The following is a 23,097-nucleotide window of genomic DNA, read 5'->3' on the forward strand; positions in this document are numbered from 1 at the left end:
GATGCAAAAACGTCTTTCTCAGTCGGTAATAACTGTAACACTATACACCGACTGTCGTTGACAAATATTTCCAAATAATTTCGGTCGGTAACACCAGTTTTATTTTAGCCTGTCTCGACTTGACATTTTATCGAAATATCTTGGTAAGTGGTATGTATATTGTGGATGTTGCAATCGAAGAAGCGACCATTTGTGTTGCCACGGCCATTTGTTATCTTCTTCTAAAATGTAAGGTGGGTAATAAAACAATTTGGAAAGTTAATTTACCGGTCGATATAGGACGATGGTCATCTGGAATTACCATACAAATGGCAGCTTCACCAAAAGTATAGAGAAATTCAATTATAACAGATCCAGTAGTGCCTCGGCGAGCTGGTGTCCCTCGACGAAAAGAAACATAATTAATTTATGTAATTATTTGTGTCGGTACATAAAAATGTAGAAAACCTGTTCCTAATCAAGATTCGGGTAATAACGTTCAATCCGAACAGAGTATACACATTTAACAGTGGGCAGATAATATGTAAAATTGCGTCACCGCGGCTTACTTTGTCTTCTAAATGTCTAACTCGATCGAACAATATCTTTCATCTCCGTCGAGCAATTAGAAGATATAAGGTTAATACGAGACGAGTGTATAAGGTTACATTGTTCGCCTCTCTTTGTCCATGTGAGAATTTTTAACAGGACATTCCAAATCCAACGTGTTCTTAGATTTAGTACACTCGATCTTAACTGTACAGTCGAGGAATTCTCCATTAAAATTTCTCATTGTACTGGACGTTTCGAAATCTCCCAATAATCTCGACCCACCGTATAAATTTCGGATAATTTTCACATTTCTAACCTTTTATTTCATTGAAGGTTGAAGCTATCTCTCTTCGCGTCCAGTTGGACAAAACGTGATCTCTCAAATTAGTCCAAATTGTCCAACAAAGGCGCCACGTATCTGCCTCCCAGTAGGTACAACAATAAATTCTTCCACCTCTTCGCCGCAATGTTCAAGTGTCACTTAAGCAGTTCGTCATTTATTATTGTCGCGTGTCGTGGGCGCGCAAGAAGTCTTAAATAATTTCGAGCGGATTAAAATTGGAGGAGCTCGAGGGCAGCCGATCCATCAATAAAACTGCGATTCTTTTGCAACTGGAGCTCTTTATAAATAATAAACGTCGAGGCGGAGTAAATATAACATGAGTAATAAAAGTCTTCCGAGTCTTCACACCTACGGAGTAATCCCAGTCCTCATGTACCAGAACGTATATAAATGCGATGGAAATAAACGTCGGCGGGGCAATGGCTGCTGTCCAAAGTGTCCACCATTTTCTAACAACAACAACAATACAGAACATCGAATTCTCCATCTTGCTCGCGCGGTCCCACCAGGTCGCGCAAGAACGGGAACAAAAATACGTTTCGCAACTGGTAAGAAGCCTCGGTAATTTATCTAAGGAGCCTGCAGTGTATTTTTGTATGATGCGTGCGTGTGCGTGCGTTTGTTGCGTAAAATGCCCCAGCCCACGCGCTCATTGCAGCATTTCCAATTATTTCGTCTTCGATCGGATTCTGCGAGGTGGGAGTCGTACTCTTTGCGGGCGGATTGTCCTTATTGACGAAGTAAACAAAGGCTTATGAATGGCATTGTGCTCCTGTTTCTAGGAGGAATTAACGTGACGGAGTAATCCGTTTCGGATCTTGAAATTAGGCAAATTCCCCCAATGGCTCTTTTCAAATTGATTATTCATCTCGCAAGATCGTCGACGCTCCTGGTGAAGAATTAAATAAACAGATGATGAGTAACAATGTAAACATATTCGAGATTTATTAGTAATTGTTCCTTTGTGACTTTCACCAATTACTGGATGATTCCGTAGTGAGTGAGGAAAATGTTGAGAAGTTGATTTTATGCTAATTTTAAATTGTTCACTTTCTCATGAATAATTTTCAGCCAAGGTTCGATAACGTCACACAATCATTTGTGGGGATGGGGGAAGAAAAAGTGTGACAAAGCAATGAAATAATGGAGGAAAAGGGAGATAAATGCCACATTTTTTAACGATTATTAGGGGTGTTATTCTGCGTGACCAAACTGTTGGATCAAGTCGAGGGGTGTCTTTGTTTGACAAGAAACGAGATTTCTTAAATATAGCACCGCACACTGTGACCCACTAAATTTAATTCTGTCTGTTCTTAAAGCAGTTTTTTTCTTACCTTCTTATTTGTATTTTCTGCTAAAAGTGAATTTGTGTGAGTCCTAGAAGAAAAACTTATTTACCAATGAAAAATGATACAATACTTTTATTGAAATACGTCGAAGCCATTAGAAAAGCTTTTTCTTAAATAAATAAAAATATTAGGTGTATTCGGTAAGGGATACAAATGTGCACTTGATGAAAAAAATAAAAATTTTAGTTGGTATTTTTCGAATATATTTGTTTAGCATAAATAATCTTAGATTGACTATAATAGTAAATTATGTTATTAGGAGTAAAAATGAAGTTTTATGTGCTGAGGCTGGTAGTTTGGCTGCCGAACGAAGTTTTTCAAATGATTTAACTAGTTTACTTTTTCTGCCGCTCGTCAGCGGAGTTAATAACTTTATCTGCCGCTCGTCAACTTTGCAGTCCGCAGATGGCACTCACAATGTTTAGATGGAAATACTTTCTTTCCGAAGAATTGGAAAAACACAAAATTTTCTGTTTTTGAGTAACCTTCTTTTACAATCTGGCAATAAAAGCCACAGTATCGATTTATTAATTGATTTGATTGCAATTTTAACTTCCCATTTACTTTATTATAAATTGTATTATTTTAAATTGTTCATTGAACCCATGAACTGTTTATTCACCAATTGCGACAAAACCAGTCGAAGTATTTAAAATGGCCGCAATAACTCAGCCGGAGTACACCAGTATTCTATTTTTAATGAGCGCTAACAAATATTAATCAGTAACCCAATTCCAAAGAGACCCTTATGAAACATTTTTATTTCTGTACATAGAGCAAACGCACTACTGAGCCAGCGGTGTAATCCCCGGGAATATTTATATTCATACGTAATCGGTACGCATAATGAACTTGTTTACTGCGTAAATTTAAATATAAACTGCACCGAAGAGGAAATGAGGAAACTCTCTCCTTCCACCTTCCGTGCATTCCGATGGATCCTCCGTCGTCGAAGAATTTCGTAACGACATCTCCTTTTTGTCGAATTGACAACGGCGCGAATCGTGTACATCGTGTACTTATTCCAGAAATAACCACGTGGTAAGACACGTGGCCACGGTGGTGGATCGACTATTTTAGAAGTGCGGTCGGGTTAAGGCGCCGCGCATTTAACTCGTGCACTGTGTTATTGCTAAGCAATGACCCCCTATCGTCTTCGGAGACAGTCGATACATCTGTAACAGAACTCACCTGTCACTCAACCGTACACATATGTACGGCGGGTTTCACTCATTTGGACATTTCAATTATGGGATCTGTGTTATGATGTAAATGTTGGAGCGTAAGTCTGACAGCTATTGTGGAATATTTTCTTAACAGCGAGATTTTCGTTGTAATGCGGTGTAGACGACTGTTTACGTTTCGGGACGTCAATCAGGGAGATCATATTCAAGGATTAAATTCGAACTTGGAAAGGGAGCCAAAGGGAGTACAAAATGTCTCAGGAATTATTCAACACAAATATTTTTCCCGATCTATAAAAATAGCTGACTTCAATCTATTGTTATATTATGAAAGAAGAGTAGAAGATTAGAAGACTAGAAGAAAAAACTAAACTGATTATGTAGTACACACATACATATCGAGCGTTCAATTAAAAAATTCATCAAGTAGCCTTTCATTTGAACATCCGTTACTTACGTACATATCTACTAGACTTATTATTTTTTGTAAAGGAATTGACTATATTTGATTCAGCTACAGAAGATCTTTAGATTTTTTTTTTAATTCCTTGGCTTTGTTTATTTCAAGATTCCTCTTTAATAGTTGTTGGTATGTGAAACACGAGACTTTATCGTTTCTTGAGACAACTTAATTTTTCCAATAATTCTGATTAGGATAATCTTTTAGAAACTTGACAGCGGTTTCTAAAATTATTCGCCGGTATTTTATTTATGGACAGGTTTAAAAAATTATAATTGAGATCTAGGCTTGTTGGTGGAGGATGCACGCAACGGTGAAGGGAACGAAAATTAGAGTTGATAAAACATTTTCAGTTGCGTGCATCCCGTTGAATCACAAATTATGTAAATCTCTATTGATAATTTTCATATAATTATTAATGAAACCGGGAAGGAAATGCGTATTTTTCCGACCGAGGTTGTGCTGATATTGCTTCAGGAAGTGCATGTTTACATACATTGAGATTTGATATCGTTATTTTTAAGCGAATATTAACCAAAGGTATTTATCTAAAATTATTATCAGCTTATTTACTGAAACTTCAGATATTTACGAACCTCTAGTTAGTTTGTTGTTTTATAATAAAATATGTAATTAACAATTATTATTTATCATTGCGGTTCATATTTATACCAATTTGAAGTAAAGTAAATTTTGCACAAAAAATGTTGTGTACACCTTGGCCACGAAATCCTTTAACATCCTCCAGATTGTTCTGCCTCGGCCGCAAGCGGCCTCGGCCACTATTTTTCTCTCGGTACGTTAAAGAATGATATAACTATGTATTTAAAAAAATTTGTTGACTAATGAATAATCATAATCAATAGGGAAAATACAACCTATGGGGCAGCTCTGTATGTCAAAAAGTTTGACATTTGTTATTTCATAAAAAGTGCAGCCGGAGATTCTGATACAAATGTGGTACGGTAGGTATTTTACCGCGCTCCTCGGCGTCGCCTCGTGCCTGAAACCTAGTAAAATACCCCTAGCGTACTCTACTGTAAATAACTATTTTACATATTCTGGAAAAACTGGAACTCTAGTAACGTTAGGTGACAATTATTTTCCATTCGGAAATAAAATCTACAATTTTTAAATTTAGTTTACGTGTATTTAAAATTAAAAGAGTTTCTTAAATGAATTTTTGTCAACTGCAATCTGTTCTCTTTTAGGTCCCAATATATTCTTTCTATTTTTTAATCGTACTTAATTCTTAATTAACTTTTTGTCCGTTGACAATTTTGGAAGCAATTTTCTCAATTGTCGATTAGCAATCTGCTCGTGAAATGTTGCAATAATTCTTTTTCATTGGAAGTAAAAATTTGAGGAAATTTAAAATAAACAGAAGGGTTAGCTATTGATTTCAATAATTCAAAGTCGAGCATGCATTTGGTGTTGCAAGCGTTAAATATCGTCGATTTTGTTTATTGGGATAACTTCCCCGGACGAGAACCATCTGTATTATGAATTAGACGTCGGCATCGTATCACCACATCACTTTACCGCATTAGATCCGCCCGTTATTTTGACCGCATCGTTGGTGAAGACCCGAACAAAGAATGCACCACAAGGTACTATCAACGGCAGGTAAGAAGGCAAAATAAAGAATCGGTCGATTTACAATAGAGAAATGCGAAGCATTGCAGACGAGGGCACCAAGGTCAGTAGGTTAGTCGACTTAAACCCTGTAGATTTTGCAGCAGTCGATTGACTGCTCTATACAGCGTGTTATTAAAGCACGCCGTCGATTATGAAGACTACGTTCGTTATGGAGCGATGGCGGGAGCAAAGACGCGGAAAGATTGATAATTTGACAGGAACCTACATATTGGATTTTGCGGTGAAAGCCAAGTTTTTGTAAAACGCGAACGACTTGCGAGGCACATTTTATAGGGTAAATTATGAGGGTAATACCGGTATTACACAAATTGTGAAAAGTCGGGAAATGTGAATAATGGTGTCATTACTAAAAGTGCCGAGGATATCATGAATAATCTGCCACTTTATAAAATGACTTCTTGATATATTATACTTTTGATCTCGTTTGTAAATTTACTTTTAAGCGTTGCAGAACTATAATTCTTGCCACCGAAAGAGCCACCATCAAAATTTAAACAATATTACCACATTAATCAACGCCCACGATCGCCGAAATTGTTAGTGCTGCGAGATACGAATTATTTAAATGTTTTTTATCCCGAATAGGTTGGTGCGTTTTTGAACAAGTTTAATTAAAGTTGTCTTAGAAGTTCGTCGAAATGAACGTTTTGTGTCGCTCTACCAAAACAAGTTTTCAACTTAATGTTCATCAAGCCGGGTTAATTAGTTGTAATAAGTATAAATAGCCCAAGTACAAAAATCTGGGCTCCCGAACGACAATCTGCACCAGACCATCGACCCAAGCAACTAGTTCAAGTGAATGGGCAATTAATTTCATCGCCAATGCAGCGACATTATCTACCTATCAGAACGTTAAACTAATGCTCGGGATTTGTAAAGCTCAGCAGTACAAATTTTCAATGAAATGAATTCAGAAGAAAAAAATGTAGATCTTGGGTCATGAACAAAGAATCATAATCTTCAACTGACGTTCTGTTGCTTTGAGCCTCGATAAATCAGGTTTAGTACGACCCTGGCTGCGTAATTAGCATGGGAGGGTGGAACCACGTGGGAAACTGAAACGATTTAGTCTATCTGGTGCGGAGTTCTTTCACAGTTTCAGGTCGAGCTTATTAATTAATAATGAATCGTTTCATGTTCCAAAAATGTCTGTCTCTCTCACACGTGCTTCTTACGCGACTGGCTTTAATTAGTTTTTGTTGTTTTTGAGTAAAACAATATTCCTAAGAGTATAATTAAGATTTTCATTAATACGTTTTAGTGGCGTTTAAAGTAAAATTACATCCGGTTCCCAACCATTACAAGTAAACTCTTGAAATTATTAAGTGTAGTACATAACAGCTTAATCAGTGTAACGAACTGTGTTTATATTCATATTTCGGTTTAGCTCGTAAAGCGGTCCGGACAATAATTATTGTTGTGACTGTATAAGCCGGCTGCGAAATTACTTCCTTGCGTAACTGTACACGCTGAATTATTGCACTTAAACGATCGTTTATAACGACCATTTTTACATAAATTCCCAATTCTGACATTTAATTTCTGGGATTGGCCAATCATCAACAATAGATTAAAATTTAATTCGATGGAAATTAGCAAAACTTTTAATTATGCGATAAATTTGAGCGACCTGAAAAGCCCAAAAAGCTCAGAAAATCCGATTTCACTTGTCGTGTTCGTAAAGTTTCGGAGATGTGAATGTGACAACCGTCCGGCCACATTTGCCGCATAAAATATTGTAATAGTTTCATTCACCTAACAATTTCTAAAGATAAGTCTGATCATAATAAAAAAAACTACTTTTCATGAATCGGCAATTATCGAATCATTGGAATTGTCTAATGGGGAACTTGTCCATTAGAAGGCGACTGACCTGTTGTGAACTTTACAGTATTTTTATGTGAATTGTATGTTTTAGCATTTTGGAATAAAAAAAGTTGATTAAACAAAACCAGATTCAAATGTACCTACTTTAATAAACACAAATATTCGCGGACGCCATCTCTTTTTATTTAATTAGTTTGGCTAGAGCTATGAGAAAATTGTGGCAATTATTTATGAAATAATCAAAATTAATTAGTTAAATGGTCTACAGAGTGGGACGCGGACATGACGCTTTAATGACATTTTTATATAGGGCCCCCCTAATTATTTTTTGTAATTCTAGACGCGCGATTAATTATTCATTTCTGCACTCTCCTCGTTACTGCCCCCAGATCGACAGGTGATAAAATTTCGAAAAAATGTGCAATATGACAATTTTGCACTTCCTCCCGACTAATTAATTATTATCTGATGCAAATTTGACTTGGCTGACCGTCTCGATGGAAATTTTATGTGTATCAGTTTCCAAGCGATTTGAATAATGTGGTCGCTCATCGTCCCACACTTTTCTGGTGGTCCCCGCGGCCAAAACGCCATCACCTGGCCCCCGGGGGCAGCCGCTAATTGCACAAATCGGAGTTGTTCCATTACTTTCCTATCTATCTGGAAACGCGTGTTAATGGATGCTACGTGCCCTCTTTGTCCCCACGAAAGAAAATATTCTTGGAAATGTTAAGTGCCAAAATATTAGGGCCAGATGCAGTTGTGATTATATGAGAAACACATTGAACTTCCGGTCCGTCTAGTTTAATGGGACATATGCTGCAATATGCAATGTGATATGCGTGCTTGGTTGGCCATTCGTTGGCTTTTGACTCGGCACCACCCTCGGCTACGCCGTTATTGCGAGAATGCGCCGGTCTTGACCGCAACTTCCACCCTGTCAAAACTGAAATTTGATAATTCTTTGGCGTGCGTAGTTGCGAGGGGCCATGACAACCCCGACAACTTTCCAGTGTAGAGGGTTGGGTACGTGCACAAAAACTAAAGTACGGAAACTAAAAGTCGGGGTAGAGAACTAAAATGTGATTGCGACATATGGCCCGGCACTGGTAAACGCATTGCAGTGCCTAATGCCTTCTTCTGCTCTCTCTGTATCGAATTACCCTGGTCCGCCTTTCAGCCCCGTTGTAATTCTCTTACCTAACCGCCCCGGCAGTATGGCACGTTTTGTGTTTTTAGGATATCCTGGTGTTTATTTTAATGAGACTTGCAACGCCGTTCTATGAAAACCTTTTATTTTTATTGTCGTCGTTTAGTAAAATTGTTTTTTTTTTCCGGCTTTTATGGCCGTACTTTAAGATAGGTACCTATCACTACCAATAATAGGATTGTGCTTTTTATTGACTGGCACGCATGTTTTGCATGACTCAAATCGTTACTGACGTAGTCGAAAGCTTTATAAATAAGCTGCAGCGTGGCAGTCAATATCAATATTAATTATTATTTCGGTCGGTAACAATAAATTCTTATCGATATTGGGTGCTGCAACTGTGCATTTATTAGCTTTTGCCTCTGTTCTCAAAAATCACACAGAAAATGTTTCAAAATCATTTTAAATGTTGTTTTTGAGAAAAAAGCTTCATAAAACATAATGAATGTGTGTTAAAATTACATATTTTGATTAAACAAACAGTCCATTGGAGTTCTTGTTTTTTTAGGTTGTTTCCTGCTTTTACTTAATACATTTCTCTTGTTCTATTTTCTGTATTACCCAGTCATTTCATTAATTACTGTTGTATTTAACTGTTTTGTTATTTTTTCTTTGTTTCTTTGAGTTTTAATTCTACAAAAATAAGAACTGAAATCCTGGGCTGAGTAGGCGTTGGAAAAAGTAAACCCTATAGAACAGTGTAAAGTTTGAATTTCCCGCCGTCTGACACGATGACATTTGTTTATGTTTAATCGGGACATAATTGAACATGTTTGTTTTCAGCAAAGGGTGTCCTTAGATATTTCCTTCGAGAATAGGAATCGTTAAGTTATTCTATTTTTAATGTCTAAAACATTGCAAAGAAAGAAAAATTTTTTTGGCTCTAAATTTTAGGTTATCTGTCAACATGCTCCAATTAATCTACGCTTAAAAAAGCACAACAATTGACGGTTTCCAACGCCTTCCCATCCCAGGATTTCATTAGAACGTACGATAATATGTATTATACAAGGTGTTTCACGTAAGAGTACTAGCCTGACGATCTCAAAATGCAACCCAATATTCAATTTTCATGAGTAACTAGGTGTAATAAATCATGTTTTGACAAAAATTAGCTTGGACATCCATGATTTTTTTAAAATTTCCCCTTTTTCATACATTTGTGGAAACGCTCTCCTCTCACTTTTTGCGTTGTTTGCGTTTTTACTCTGTAAACGAACGAATGGTGCATTCACAATCGACTCTTCAATGCGAGCTTTGAGGAGAAATTTGAATGAACACCCGATATCATTTTACAGTGCCAAACAACTACAACGTTTTGTACTTTTTTATTTCATGTTTTGTCTTATTCATTTATTTGATTATACCGGGTGACTGACGAAAAACCTTTGAAGCTGTATCTTGCATAAGCAAGATAATGTTCAAAAATAATTTTTATCCGATTTGAACACATCAAATAAAATACATAGTTCGAATAATACTTCAACATTACCTGATTCGATATTTTGTCGTTCTTATGACTAAAATTATTTTATTCTTTTTTTTTTAATTTTAGTATGAAGTACGTTTGGGTTGTCGAACTTAAAGTCAAAATTTTTTTCTGATTTTTGGTACATATTTCAAATAAAAATAATTCCCTTTAATAACGAAAAATATGTGAATTATTGTCTTGCTTGCCAACACAAAATTTCACTTTCCTACCGTCAGAAATGGGAATAAAAAGAAAGTGGTAACGGTCCAAAAATCATCCTAGATACATCTATCGTTTTTAATAATAATTAATTAGCCGACAATGTTTCAGACAAGAATTCACACAATACATTAGAGATCGTTTAATTTGAACCCAGTTTTCGGCCCCACGCTGTATATTCATTGCAGTTGCCGCTTCAAATTTCAAAGACACTTTAATTTTTTGTTACATATCCCCATCTCTCTTTGCTGTTTGTTCTACATTTGGCGACATTTCTTTGAGCAACTGGAACCCAACGAAGTATGTCACATAAATAGCAAATATTACGATTTTCAGGTTTCACGATTTAGACATTTTTATCTTCATCGATAGAATTTATGATTTTATGAAATCTAAAGAAAATACTAAAAAGCACAGTTTTTAATTTTATGAAGACAATAATAATAACAAATGTGATAATTTAGTTGGACGTTGCTGGAAAAAGATTTTTATTACCTGTATTATTTATGTTATTATAGTGTTTCTATCGGATTAACATGAATCGGGCATTAGCGAAACAATGCCGGTTGCTCATTCGACGTAATGGCATTTTTTGACCCCGATCGGCAAATTATGAAAGGGGGAGACGCTGACCAGAAGACTTCCGCATCAATCATATTCAGCCCAATAAAAAAGAAAATAAGAATTATGATTGCTGACATGGTAGTCGCAAAATTTTAGTGCCCGCAATAAATACAAGCCAATTCATCAAAGTTCCGATCACGGAAGGGAATATTTTTTACGGACAATCGTAAAAATTAAGATTTGTCTGTCATAACCGTGTGTTTTTCTCCGACGATAAAGAGCCACAGATAAAACTGAAAATCTGCGGGGCGATAATTTCGTCCGGAAGGGGCTGAGGACCCGTCCCCCTCCGGAGCCACGAACCTGTTTGCACGAGGAGGACCACATAAATCGCGTAGGGGAGACGCGAGGACGCGTGGACACGGCGATTAGCCCGTCCATTTCTTCATTTCTATGTAAATCCCGCAATTTTAGCTTGGGTGTAGTTTCGTCGCCGCCGCTCTTCACAAAAGGACAAGTCTGCATAATGTCCAGGAAATTACAAAGTCGCTCCGGACTTCCGCAAACCCTCGGAAACCGAGAGACGAACGGAATTCCGAGAACGCGCCGATTTTGGAAATTTTTCGATGGCTCGCTCACCACTTCTTTGTCCGCGTCGTGATTTCGTCATTCATGACCCAAACTACTTGTTCCACCATTTTAATAATACATTAACGCGGCGTGGGTGTCTCGTTTTCGTCGAAAATCGCAAGTCGAAGGTGAAGCCATAAAAAATCTAACAGTTCCGAAATTGATGTACACGATTTTTTGCACCGACACCAACAATAGCCGAGGAATTATAATGATATATGAGCATTGGTACGGTGTTGTACAATAGCACGTCGTCCTGGTGAGCCGGAGTGAGGTACAGAAGTTTGTTATTAGCCGCCCAGCTCTTGTGGGTGGTACTTGGTAGTGGGGTCTTGGACACCTCCTTCGACAGGCTCGGTTTGTCCACTTCAATTAAAATTTGCATATTTTTCTATTTATCTCTAACGTACGACGATAAATTTACTTTTTTTATTTTTATCGCAACATTTGCGTGGAGAGCACCGACGACATCGACAAATACCGAATACTTGTAATCTGACTTATAATCTCCAAGAATACTACAATAAAATGTTGCCTTGTTAGACGCTCGGATAATATTTCACATCGCTTGTCTCCTTATCTTTCTTCAACACTCGTGAAGAATTTCGCCGTGAAATCGCATCTCGATAACTTTTTCGACTTTTCGATCGACTCGGAACGAGCCGGACATCTGGTGATGAGCGCTCGAAGGATCGCGTGCAGACGAGACGTCCTCTGGTGTTGTCTGCTCGTACTTCAAGACGCGCTCATTCATAAAACAGACGGCGGAGGGGCGGCGTTATCTAGTGCGTGCATTCTGTATCAGATGGCGACGGCGTCTCTCTATTTATAAACTCTTCGGAGTTGATCGAAATTCCCAACAATTTTTAATCCTCTAACGATCACATCAGATCCAGTTGCTATGTATTAAACCAGTTATTTGGAAACGAAACAGAATTAAATTTCATGCATTATGCATTCCGCCGATTTTAAGTCCCACATTTATCCCGCACCAATTAGTTTGATAATGGAATTTTAAACAGACAATTTTGGATGGACTTGAGCCCAATCGATTCCAATCAGTTTTGTTGATTTTTTACAGAAGAATATTTACGTTTTGCAAGCTACCGGTCCATCTGTTTATTTTTCGTGTAAGCGAGAAGAATGGTCCGAATGAAGCGAATTGCTATTTTTGTAACGATTAGCAGTTGTTGGCTGTGCAATAAATGCGTCTTTAGATAAATTTCCCGGTTCTAAATATTTTGCGAGCTACTTTAAACAACTTAACTACCTCGAATAAAGAATTTGTTTATAATTGATACCGGGAGGTATGCGCGCTTAAATTTAGACATCAGGATCCAGAAGGATTATTTTTCCGGGATTGAGAGACGACGAAATAATTCAAGAATCACAGATTATATCGTGCCATACGAGCCATGTTAAGTTATTTATTTTTAGACCCACTTCTGGCATGGAATAGTCTGGCTCGGCTAGCAATGTTCCCTTTTAATGCAGCCAAAAACCCCAACGCATGTGATTCTCCAACATTCTCAAAACAAAAAGGCTAAATCTCTGTGATTATTAATCTTAATTGTTTAACACGTTAGTAGTTTGTTTATCCGGGCCGCGACCGGTGATCTAGTGTTGTATTTTTGTGCTGTGATATTTATATAGCGAAATGTTATCCAGACACGGAAAAAAGCACCACCACCATCATCACCACGATCGGCGTCACCATTACATACCATTTGGAAGGAACCGTCGGGTAAATATTTGTTTGGCTTCGATAATCACCAGTTAATCCCGGCCGAAGACGTTTTTATCGAACCAGATGACGTGTCGGTCGTAGACGTCAGTTTGTCTAACTGAACTTCCCTCAAATCTCGGCCTAAATATTTACAACAAATAAAACGAAAATAGAACGAGATCTGTCAGCTTTGACGAGCACGTGATCTGCTCGCAGGTGCACACCTGTTTTTGCGGGCGATTTTAGTTTCTCCCAGCGCCATCATCAATGGCATTAAAAAGGAGAGGTAGACGTCGACGGTCTCGTTCCATTCATCGCAAAAAATGTGTCAGGAATTCTTCGTCCCGAAGAATTTCTGCTGCAGGAAAACAAACAGCAGGAAGACGTAAAGTCAAATACGACACACCCCCGGTGTGTCAGTTGTTCGAATCGATACTTGCGCGTGCGTCCCTCCTGCAACCCCACCTCTGGAGCGTGTACAGTCGAAAGCTCAAAGCTCTACCCTGTGCGAAACGTCGGGCTTAAAATGCGCCGCCGACTATACTCAACCTAGCGGCGTTCACCCGCATTACACTACGTATATTCTTGAGCAAAACATTACTTTTCCATTGAGAAAAGTCGTTCGTGTCATAAATATGGTTTGATTTGTGATTTGTGACGATCTGTTCCGAGTGGTCGAGTGATCGAGCTTTATCTAATCGGGCCGAGCTTTCGGACAAACAACTCCATTTAGTTCCCGACCCACACCTGATATCGCCGGACTAATTGGCTGAAGCGACCGCGAGTCCTTGCGGAGTCCTGCCGTTGTTGGATGGTGCACACGGATGTGTCATTGAAATGTCGCAATATGATAGGATACAACAATTTCAACAACCAAGGATATAACAAACTGTTCACTCAGGTAAGCTCCGCTTAGAGGTGGAACGACCGATTCGTTCCTGCAAATGTCTGCATAATTACCACCGAAAGCGCCAATTCTTGGAATTCCGCAGCGATAACGGCAATAATCGCTTTAAATTCTGTACGCACGATATCCGACGTCACCGTGACGTCACGATGGTTAACCGTTGGTTTTTGTTGGTAAACATTGCAATGTGTGCTCGATTAAACTAATTGGAAAAGATACTGGCTCCTGCCACGCGAGGGAGACCGCTAATTTCCAGCCGCATTTACAGATAATCAAAACAAAGATTTCGCATCCCTGCAGGATCGGTTTTAATAATTCAGAGCGACGCTCCTGCTCGAAATAACAAGTCCGAACTCTTATCGAGCGGCATAAAGGTTATCGAGTTCTTCGTCGGCGGGACTGGAAAATTTAAAATTTCAAAGGTGGATTTCATGTGGGTAGTTTTGAAACCAGTTGATACCGGAACCAGGAACAGGCTATCTGATTTCCCCCGAGGTGCAGGGCCCAACATGTCCTTTTGTGCATGTTTTATAAACTGGCCGCAATGTTGGTCGTGAGTGACAATAATTTTAATCGGATTTAGGTCGACCTATCGATCTAGATATTCCTGAGAATTCCATAATGTGTGCAGGAAAAATATGTAAACGCTTTTAATGACCAATAAAGTCGTTTTGTTACGCTCACGCTCTTATTGCCAAGAGTAGTTAAGAAATTTCTTCCTATAAAAAATAATCAGCAATTTCCTCCGCCACCTACGTTTCGAAGCCAACAATAACCTCACCGGATTGTTTTATATAAATCTTTAACAACACGGTGGTGGAGCGCAAGCGCCCGCGGACACCTTCTTGGCGCCATTATTATGAATGCCGTGCAATAACATTTTATCGTATTAAGAAACCCTATCGGAACGGGTAGTCCTAGTGGTGGGTGCGTCGGAAATGAGTGCCACTTGCTCCGGTGCGCTTTCGGTAGGTAAAAGCCAAAGTGCCACTCCCAGCCGGCTTTTTTCCAAAGGGCAGGGCCACATTAATAATTGAACCGAACTTTGGAAATGAATGGCCACGCCAGGCACTTTGCCAGGCCACGCCGTGACCCCTTTAAATTTCTGCAAAGTTCCGACCATCGCTGTGCAGTAAATACATATTTAGTTTGCTCAAAGACCATAAAAACTGAGCTTCGTGTCTAATTATACGTCGAAAAAGTTCATGGCTTTAAATTAGTTTTCCGCAACTTTGGCGCACTTTCGTCTGGTGTCAGGGAGGGCAATTAGCGGGACCTGCAGCGTAATTTATTCGATTATTACGGGGAAACTTCCAGTCCGAAAGCGGTCCCATTCTGTGTCAAATTGTTACATGTTTGTCTTTAATGTGTCCCTTAAATGTTACCTGTTGTGCGGGGTAATCAAAACGACTAATTGCCTTTTCAATTTTGGTTACCTTGTAGAGGCATCAGTAAGTAACATTTTGAGGGTCACTGGTCGGCTGAAGCCTTGTAATATTGTCGCATGCTTGCCAGTGGCACCGCAACTAACCTATGTCCAAGTACACATCTCTGGTAAGATATAACAAAAGTATATGGTCCACTGTTATGAGTTCTCTAGATGCACCCTCTCTCTCCTCTGCTTTGCTCTCTCTGTTTGTCTCGCTTCTTGGATCTTGACAACTTCGGTTGCAACTGCAACCAGTGTAGCTTTAGACTTAGCTGATTGAGGTTAGTTCTGCTTAGTTACACAGCAATAGTTTTCTCTAATAACAGATAAGCACTTGATAACATACCCGTAGGTAAATAGGCCAACACTCCACACTCATCGACAAAATTAGAGTTATAATTCCATCATAGTGTAGTTTTATCATTGTTTTAATACTGTTGAGTTCATATTTATCATCGTTATCATCTTCATTAGATGCCAGTTAGGTTGGCTAGACTAGTCCATCAACTTTCCTCCTTTTGCTGTCGAAGAACTGAACGATCGTGTACTTTGCAGGGCTCAGCTGATTCTAACTACTCTCAGCCTTCTTCGGATCTGTCGCTGGACGAGGAGAAAGAGACGCTGCGACGGGAGAAGGAACGCCAAGCGCTTAGCCAGTTGGAAAAGGCAAGGGTGAGCAAACATTTTGGCCGGGAAACACCGGTTCTTCGGTTTTTCCCACATCCAAAATAGAAGCCAAAGGACAACGATCAGTCAGCTGATGGCATAATTTACACAAGGATTATGTTTCACAGTCCTGGCCGTTCGCCAGTCTATTTGTCTGTTTATGCAAGTCCAAGAAATGAAAACTCTGCAGGCAGCTGATCGATTCCTTGAACATTTCTTTTCAAAATATACCGTTACAAAACTTGACATTAACCTTCCACGTAGAGCCCACTGGGTTAGAATTTATTTCGGGTTCTTTTAAAATTATTTTTAGATGTTTTTGATTTAATTTTCCGATGACCTCGAGCTTTTTTTTGGGTTTCTTTGACAGTGAAAAAGCAAACACGGACATCTTTTGCAGAAATTTATTATTCAAGTTAAATAAAACTCAAACAGTTGGGCTTGTGTTCACTCTCAGAAGATAAAAATCTGTTAAAATGTTTGCTTTTCTTTCCACATCCAGTACCTACATATTTTGAAACATCGGATGGAGGAAAAAGAATTGTACACTATGTATTATTGAGGTTTATGCATTTTAAAAATAACGTGAAGAGGATGTTTGGCCCTGGCTCAATGCATTAACATATTACTAATAATAATAATAATAATAACCATACCCAAAAGAGACCATACTAATGGTTTATTTGTGCTAGGATTTGCTCAGATACACTTATGTAACAGCTACAGTCTTTTATAGACGTGCTCTGGTCTAGAATAGAATATTTTATCCTTCTTGGATTTTTTTTTAATATAAATAAAACTTTTTATGTTCACCTTTTATATACGATTTTATTAATATTTTACCATAATATACATTTTTTTTTTCAAACAAATAAAATTACAATGAAACTTGTTATAAACGATTAAGGACATCTGCGAAAAATGATTCCCAAAAATTGTTGTCATGATTCAGTCCAATTTTGTTTATGACAAATCAGGGAACGAAATCATTTTGTAGTCGTCAGTGTAATTGGTCCAAAATAATAATTATTTATGCAACGAGGTTCTGTGTAAATTGGGCTTTTCTAATTGCCCGAGAGGCCAGATAGAAATACGAGGGTAGCGAGGATTTTAAGGCCTCGAGGGCAATTAGCAAAGCCCAATTTGCACAGAAACGAGTTGCATACAAAATTTTATTGTTTGAAACGACGTCCCCAAAGCTTCCAAATCTATTAAAAATGATTTCGCATTTGCTTTTGACAGTTTTGACAAATTTTTCAAGAAATGTCACTTTGAATGGTTATCTGCTATTTTTTGCTTTAGAGCAGTTAGGAGGCAGTTTACAAAGGAGAAAAATGAGAATTTATGACAGTTGAAAACAATAAAAAATAGTAGATTATATCATTAAGAGTAGAAGTGAGTCTTTTTGTGTTACGCCCAGAGACTGAAGACCGACAAGAAGTCGAGGTCGCAGCAACTGGGCGAAGCACAAAAATACCTTCTACTCAGATGTCTCTATAATGTGAAAATTATTTAAGAAAAGCTACTAGAAAAAAATTTTTTTTTCCTTCAAATTCCTAGATCATAATTGGTAGAATACCGAGACGAGAGGTGAACTGTGCAAAGCTCCAATCTGAAGGTTTTCTGATGTTAATTTTGAAACTATGGGAAGTGTAGATGTTTTGGCACACGTGGTAGTTGCAATTAAACCCACTCACATATTTTCATAAGGAACGAGTATCCGGGAAAGCAGGAAATTAGTTCTGTGTTTAAAGTGGCCTTCGGAAAAACAAACAAGATTTGATGTGTAACATCTCGCGGGTGCAAAATTGCAATTGTTTTGACAGGCGCCTTTCAGCAGTCGTTTGGTGCGTCGATGGCCGGTTTCGAGTTCACCAATATCGCACAATTACCCTAGTTAATAAATATTTGAGCGTGTCGCTGATCAAAAGCTCTTTGATCTATTTGTGGAGCAAAGGTTGTTCCGACGAGGTGAACACAACCGAATAAACAAAAACATCCTGTTACTAGTTGCAATTAGGTGTTGCAGGCGGGTAATAAAACCTTTTTAATGGGACCGCCTGTTCATAATTTACGGACATGATCTGATTGGCCGGTTTTAAATTTTAGACGAAACCGGTAGCATTTGCTGTTAGAACCAACGTAGCGTACGACGGTTCGTTGGACGACGATTCGCCAGTTCATGGATACGCGATTTCGTTCGAAGTTAGGGATTTTTTACACATCAAGGTGAGAAGGAGCGAGTTGCGGGGACTGGTTCTGATTAGCATAAATTTTTAGGAAAAGTACGACAACAGTTGGTGGATAGGTCGTTTGGTGAAGGAAGGTTGCGACATCGGGTTCATTCCTTCTCCGGTAAAGCTCGAAAATCTGCGATTGCAGCAAGCACAGTCGAGGACTACGAAACTCTACTCAAGTAAAACAAGTTCCAGCTCTAATATAGGGGCCGCTGGTAACGATGTTTCCAGAGGTAGCACTCCTCCCACGCCTGGTATGTCCCATCCACACTCACTGCAGCGGGTTTTGATGTTTTAGTATTCGTGTTTTCGGTGTTTTGATTCGGTCAATTAATGTCTTCTGTTGTCACACTTTTTTATTCGACACTCTTCAAGACAAACACGACACCACCGACAGATTCCGAAACGAATTTTATTACTTTTATTGGTTGGTTTTATTTGGTGGCACGATTTCTTTACCTGTTTGTTTATTTTATTGCAGCATTTTACACTTTGTTGTAACTACTGTCTGACTTTCTGTCCGCTCCGATCCGACCTGTCCTCCGTCCTGTCAGCTCTCCCAACACCTGTCAACTAGAAAGTAGCAGTAGAGCTAGCGAATGTAGCTGTTAGAGTGTAGTTAACTCTGTATAGGGTAGTGCAAAGACAAGAAACGATTCTGATTGGCGGTTGCAGGGGACGAGTCCGACTCGGTCGGCAACGCTCGCTCGGCCAAGTCGCTCACGACACCTCCAGCCAAGGAGAAGAAGAAACCGTTCTTCAAGAAGCAAGAAGCGACAGCTCCTTACGACGTAGTTCCCTCCATGAGGCCAGTAGTTCTAGTGGGTCCTTCGTTAAAAGGATACGAAGTTACAGATATGATGCAAAAAGCCTTATTTGACTTTTTAAAACATAGGTTTGAAGGAAGGTCCGTACAAGGAGTTTGTAGAGCGACGCGACCTAACCCGTTTGCTTCCAGAATTATAATCACGAGAGTAATGGCGGATATATCTTTGGCGAAACGTTCGCTCCTAAATAATCCTTCAAAGAGGGCGATTATGGAACGCAACACGACTCGATCGACTTGTCTGTCAGAGGTCCAAGCAGAAATCGAAAGAATATTCGAGCTTGCTACTACTTTACAACTCGTGGTGCTGGATTGTGATACTATAAACCATCCTTCGCAACTTGCCAAAACTTCGTTAGCTCCATGTATTGTCTATCTTAAAATAACTAGTCCTAAGGTAAAAACGTCCGGATGGTTTTTCCGAGTTTAGAGAGTTTGTGGTCGTAGGTTTTGCAAAGGTTAATCAAATCTAGAGGTAAAAGTCAAGCGAGACATCTAAATGTACAAATGGTTGCATCAGAAAAATTAGCTCAATGCCCCACCGAAATGTTCGACGTGATCTTGGACGAGAACCAACTGGAAGATGCCTGCGAACACATAGCCGAATATTTAGAAGTAAATTCTCGGGAGTGGTCTTTCGAATGAGTTGATCATGGGTGTGTTGCAGGCGTACTGGAGGGCGACGCACCCCGAGATCAGTGTTTCCACAGTACCGCGACCGATGGGAGCTTCACCGCAAGCTTCTCCCAGTGGGGACCAAGGCAGACCCACGCTACCAGGTGCGTCTCTTTATTTTGTTGCTCTCGATCGAACAATTCCAGTCGAGTGCCCAACTCCGGACTAGTCCGGAGTTTGGTGCTCGAGATACTCATTTAATTTCTAATCTAGCGATTAAGCTCGTACTAACCCACTAACAGCCGACCACTTTCTTGCAGCACACCATGATGTATACGGATACTCTCATGATTCTAGAGGTAGTCACGCAGGTGTTAGATACATAGGGTTGCAAAGTTGGGACTCAGTAGACTCTCTAGAATCACTTTCTTTCTTATAAACCACTGCATGATTGTCTTGAATTATGCATCAACTGTTGTCGTTTCTCATTATTGTATCTGGCATAATTAGCTTAGTTGCATTTCAAACTTCCATTATGTGATAAATTGATTGTCAGTGCTACAGAGAACCATGTTATTACACATTTTAGTTTTGCTGAATTATGATAATAAGCTGTGTAACTCGTGGGTCCAATATAAGAAATGTGATGATGAAATAAATCTGTTGTTGAATCAGAGTTTCTCTTTTACTTTTTTATTTTAACTATTTTTCAGATTTTTCCGGGTCAATGACACCGATTCCCACTAATTATGTAGACTAATGTAGAAATGCAAATCTTTTCAAGCAGGTTCAGTTGTCTTTATGCACGGTTTTAATATTGTTTCTTTTCTTTTTCTTTTCGATCGCTTCGCTACATTCTACTTAACTGCTACGCTTTTGCTATTCTTGCACTGTCTAACATCAGGCGAAGTCACACCGAGTCCTGGTAAAATTTGGCGCGCTGGCTCCACTGACTTATTTGCTTAGAGCTGATTCAGTTTGTTGTAAGTAAGTTTGTGACTGAGTAGTTTTAGATTTTCACCGATTTGAGTTTGGCTAATACGAACGTGACAGTTGACTTGTTTTGGAGAAGTCTTGGAGGTTTGCAAGTTTGAATGTTTTGCCTGTGATTGACCGATCTTGCCCGATTTGATGTACTGATGTTAATTCTTGTGTGGCAGCACCCACATTTCATACGGCGCACGCGAGGACTAGACAGAGAGTAGACCGAGACCGTGAGTATGACGATTACGTCGAAAGAGAGGGTTACCCCCATGCGAACACCCACGGGATACCCCACCACGGAGGTGACGATTACCGGGATCGGATACCCCCGAGAGACCACAGAGTGGCCAGGGAGGAGGAGTACCCCACGCACAGGGGCTCCTCGAGGCGCGCCCTCAACGCCATATAGTGGAGGCTTTCTACGGAGCAGCCGATTGAAGAGGAAATTCATGATGACCTTTCTCCCAGAGCCGAAACATTTTACAAACCTCAGATTCCTAAAGAGTACAGGGACGACAGGCTCGAACCGCGGATGGAAGCCTTGCGGTTGGACGACAGGCTCGAACGGCGCGTGCAAGACCTCCCGTTGGACGACAGGCTCGACAGGCGGATGGAGGACCTCCGGTTGGACGACAGGAGGAGGTCGGAGGAGGATCGAAGGTACGGCGAGAGGAGCAGGGCCGCCGAAGACCACAGGTTCGAAGATCGGAGACACGTCGACGACAGGAAAACGGTCGAGAAGAGCAAGCAGGAGGGCAGGAACTACAGGAAGGAGCTGTTGGAGAGGTTTGCCGATATGGACTTCGAGGATCGTCATGACTTCCGGAAACATCAAAGATACTACGAATGAACCATCTTAGATAATGTAATTAAGATTTTGGCCTAAATTATTGAAATTGTGTACAAAGCGAGTTCGCAGTATCTTTGACGCATTCTTCAATGGGATGTTCCGTAATTGTGATTAATTCTTACTATAAACATTAAAAATTTTGACCAGTTTGGTGCCATATTTGAGTAATAGCTCAATTTTTAATCAATCTATAATTGACATAGAATATTCAAGCTTTAAACTGTAGCTATACTTAGGATTTTTAAATTTGTTTATAAGGAATGGTATATTGTTGAAAGCGGTATAAATTTATGTATTTTATATATTGTAAAATAGCTTAAAAAAGAACTGAGATATTATACTTTTAACGGAAAGTATACTCTGTACCGACCGAGTGGTTACCCTTTGGTTGCTTTTATTTGATAGTTTCATGATACCTACGTGATATTAACGTCAAGTATTTGACTGAATCTAGAAAATCTAGTCAAGTTGAAGTTTGTGCACTGCTGTTAGAAATGTTATGAGAGTAGAAAACATGCATGAGGCATCGAGGCTTTTGAAGAATAGTTACGAATTCATGAATAAACCGTATAAGATAACGTAATATTTTTTAAATAAATTACTAGGACGTTTTCAGTGTTTTGTCACCTACGCAGTTCGTTTTTCAATTATTACAAATAATGTTGATGACAATCAAACAGTTTTCGCTGATTTAGTGTTAGTTTAGCCGAATTTTGACACCACGACATATTCTAAAACGTCTTTAGTTAGAGTCAGGAGGTAGAGGAAGTTGTACAAACACTTTTCTTTTCGATAGGGAAGGGTAGGTGATGAGAAAACTGAAAATAAATAGGCTTTATAAATTGTACATTTCGAAACTGCATGTGCCACTATAGTGGTAAATATCACTGACCAATTTCACTACACAAACAAAATATTTGTATAGTAGTAGATCTGTGAATCCTTTTAGGTTTTGCACTCGGCCCTAGCACAGTCGCAAACCGACAATACTTAATCATTAAGTCAGTGCGTTGATCGTTCCTCGGACTTGAGACTCTGCTAGTTGCAGTTTCTTTCGCTAGTGTACCTAGGACCCGGGTTTCTTTCAAATATTTTATTGTAATTAGAGTTAAAATACTTATAACAAGGTTTCATATGCTGTTGATATTGAATGAGTCTATTGATATTTCAAAATATAAGTAATTAATATTTAAATAAAGAGCTAAAATTTGATACATTGTAAATAGCTATTAAATATTGAAAAATCTATACTACTGATAACTATTGTTTTTCAATTTGTATCGGATAGCTAGTCGATATGTTTGTTAATCCAGTTTACTTAATTGTGTACATCAATTTGTAAATAATCTTAGTTTATTTCGTACGTTCATCTAAATGCCTTGCTGTTATTTATGATTTCTTTTTATATAA

General features: G+C 39.0%; 1 protein-coding gene and 1 long non-coding RNA gene across 14 annotated transcripts in view; one reads left to right on the forward strand and one right to left on the reverse strand.

Moving 5' to 3' along the window:
- Positions 1-13,287, reverse strand: part of LOC138131193 (uncharacterized) — a 71,846-nt gene extending 58,559 nt beyond the window's left edge. Inside the window, exon 1 of the long non-coding RNA XR_011159729.1 lies at positions 13,172-13,287. This is a non-coding gene — a long non-coding RNA (uncharacterized lncRNA). The remainder of the gene's footprint in view (positions 1-13,171) is intronic.
- The window catches only part of Ca-beta (Ca2+-channel-protein-beta-subunit), a 109,191-nt gene extending 86,893 nt beyond the window's left edge, over positions 1-22,298 (forward strand). For 3 of the 13 annotated variants that reach the window (XM_069048045.1, XM_069048048.1, XM_069048055.1), the window contains 9 exons: positions 16,065-16,181; positions 18,285-18,404; positions 18,456-18,666; positions 19,088-19,319; positions 19,371-19,635; positions 19,686-19,853; positions 19,906-20,017; positions 20,174-20,212; positions 21,014-22,298. In XM_069048045.1, the coding sequence (XP_068904146.1) occupies positions 16,065-16,181; positions 18,285-18,404; positions 18,456-18,666; positions 19,088-19,319; positions 19,371-19,635; positions 19,686-19,853; positions 19,906-20,017; positions 20,174-20,212; positions 21,014-21,246 (1,497 nt within the window). In that variant the 3' untranslated portion in view covers positions 21,247-22,298. Of the gene's footprint in view, positions 1-12,906; positions 13,192-13,470; positions 14,075-14,583; positions 15,049-15,591; positions 15,635-16,064; positions 16,182-18,284; positions 18,405-18,455; positions 18,667-19,087; positions 19,320-19,370; positions 19,636-19,685; positions 19,854-19,905; positions 20,018-20,173; positions 20,213-20,566; positions 20,641-21,013 lie in introns of those variants that run through there. The other 10 variants (XM_069048057.1, XM_069048052.1, XM_069048050.1 and 7 more) reach the window with 10 other exon arrangements.
- Positions 22,299-23,097: the final 799 nt, after the last annotated feature.

The sequence above is a fragment of the Tenebrio molitor genome, chromosome 5 (genome assembly GCF_963966145.1).
Source record: "Tenebrio molitor chromosome 5, icTenMoli1.1, whole genome shotgun sequence".
Lineage (NCBI taxonomy): Eukaryota > Metazoa > Arthropoda > Insecta > Coleoptera > Tenebrionidae > Tenebrio > Tenebrio molitor.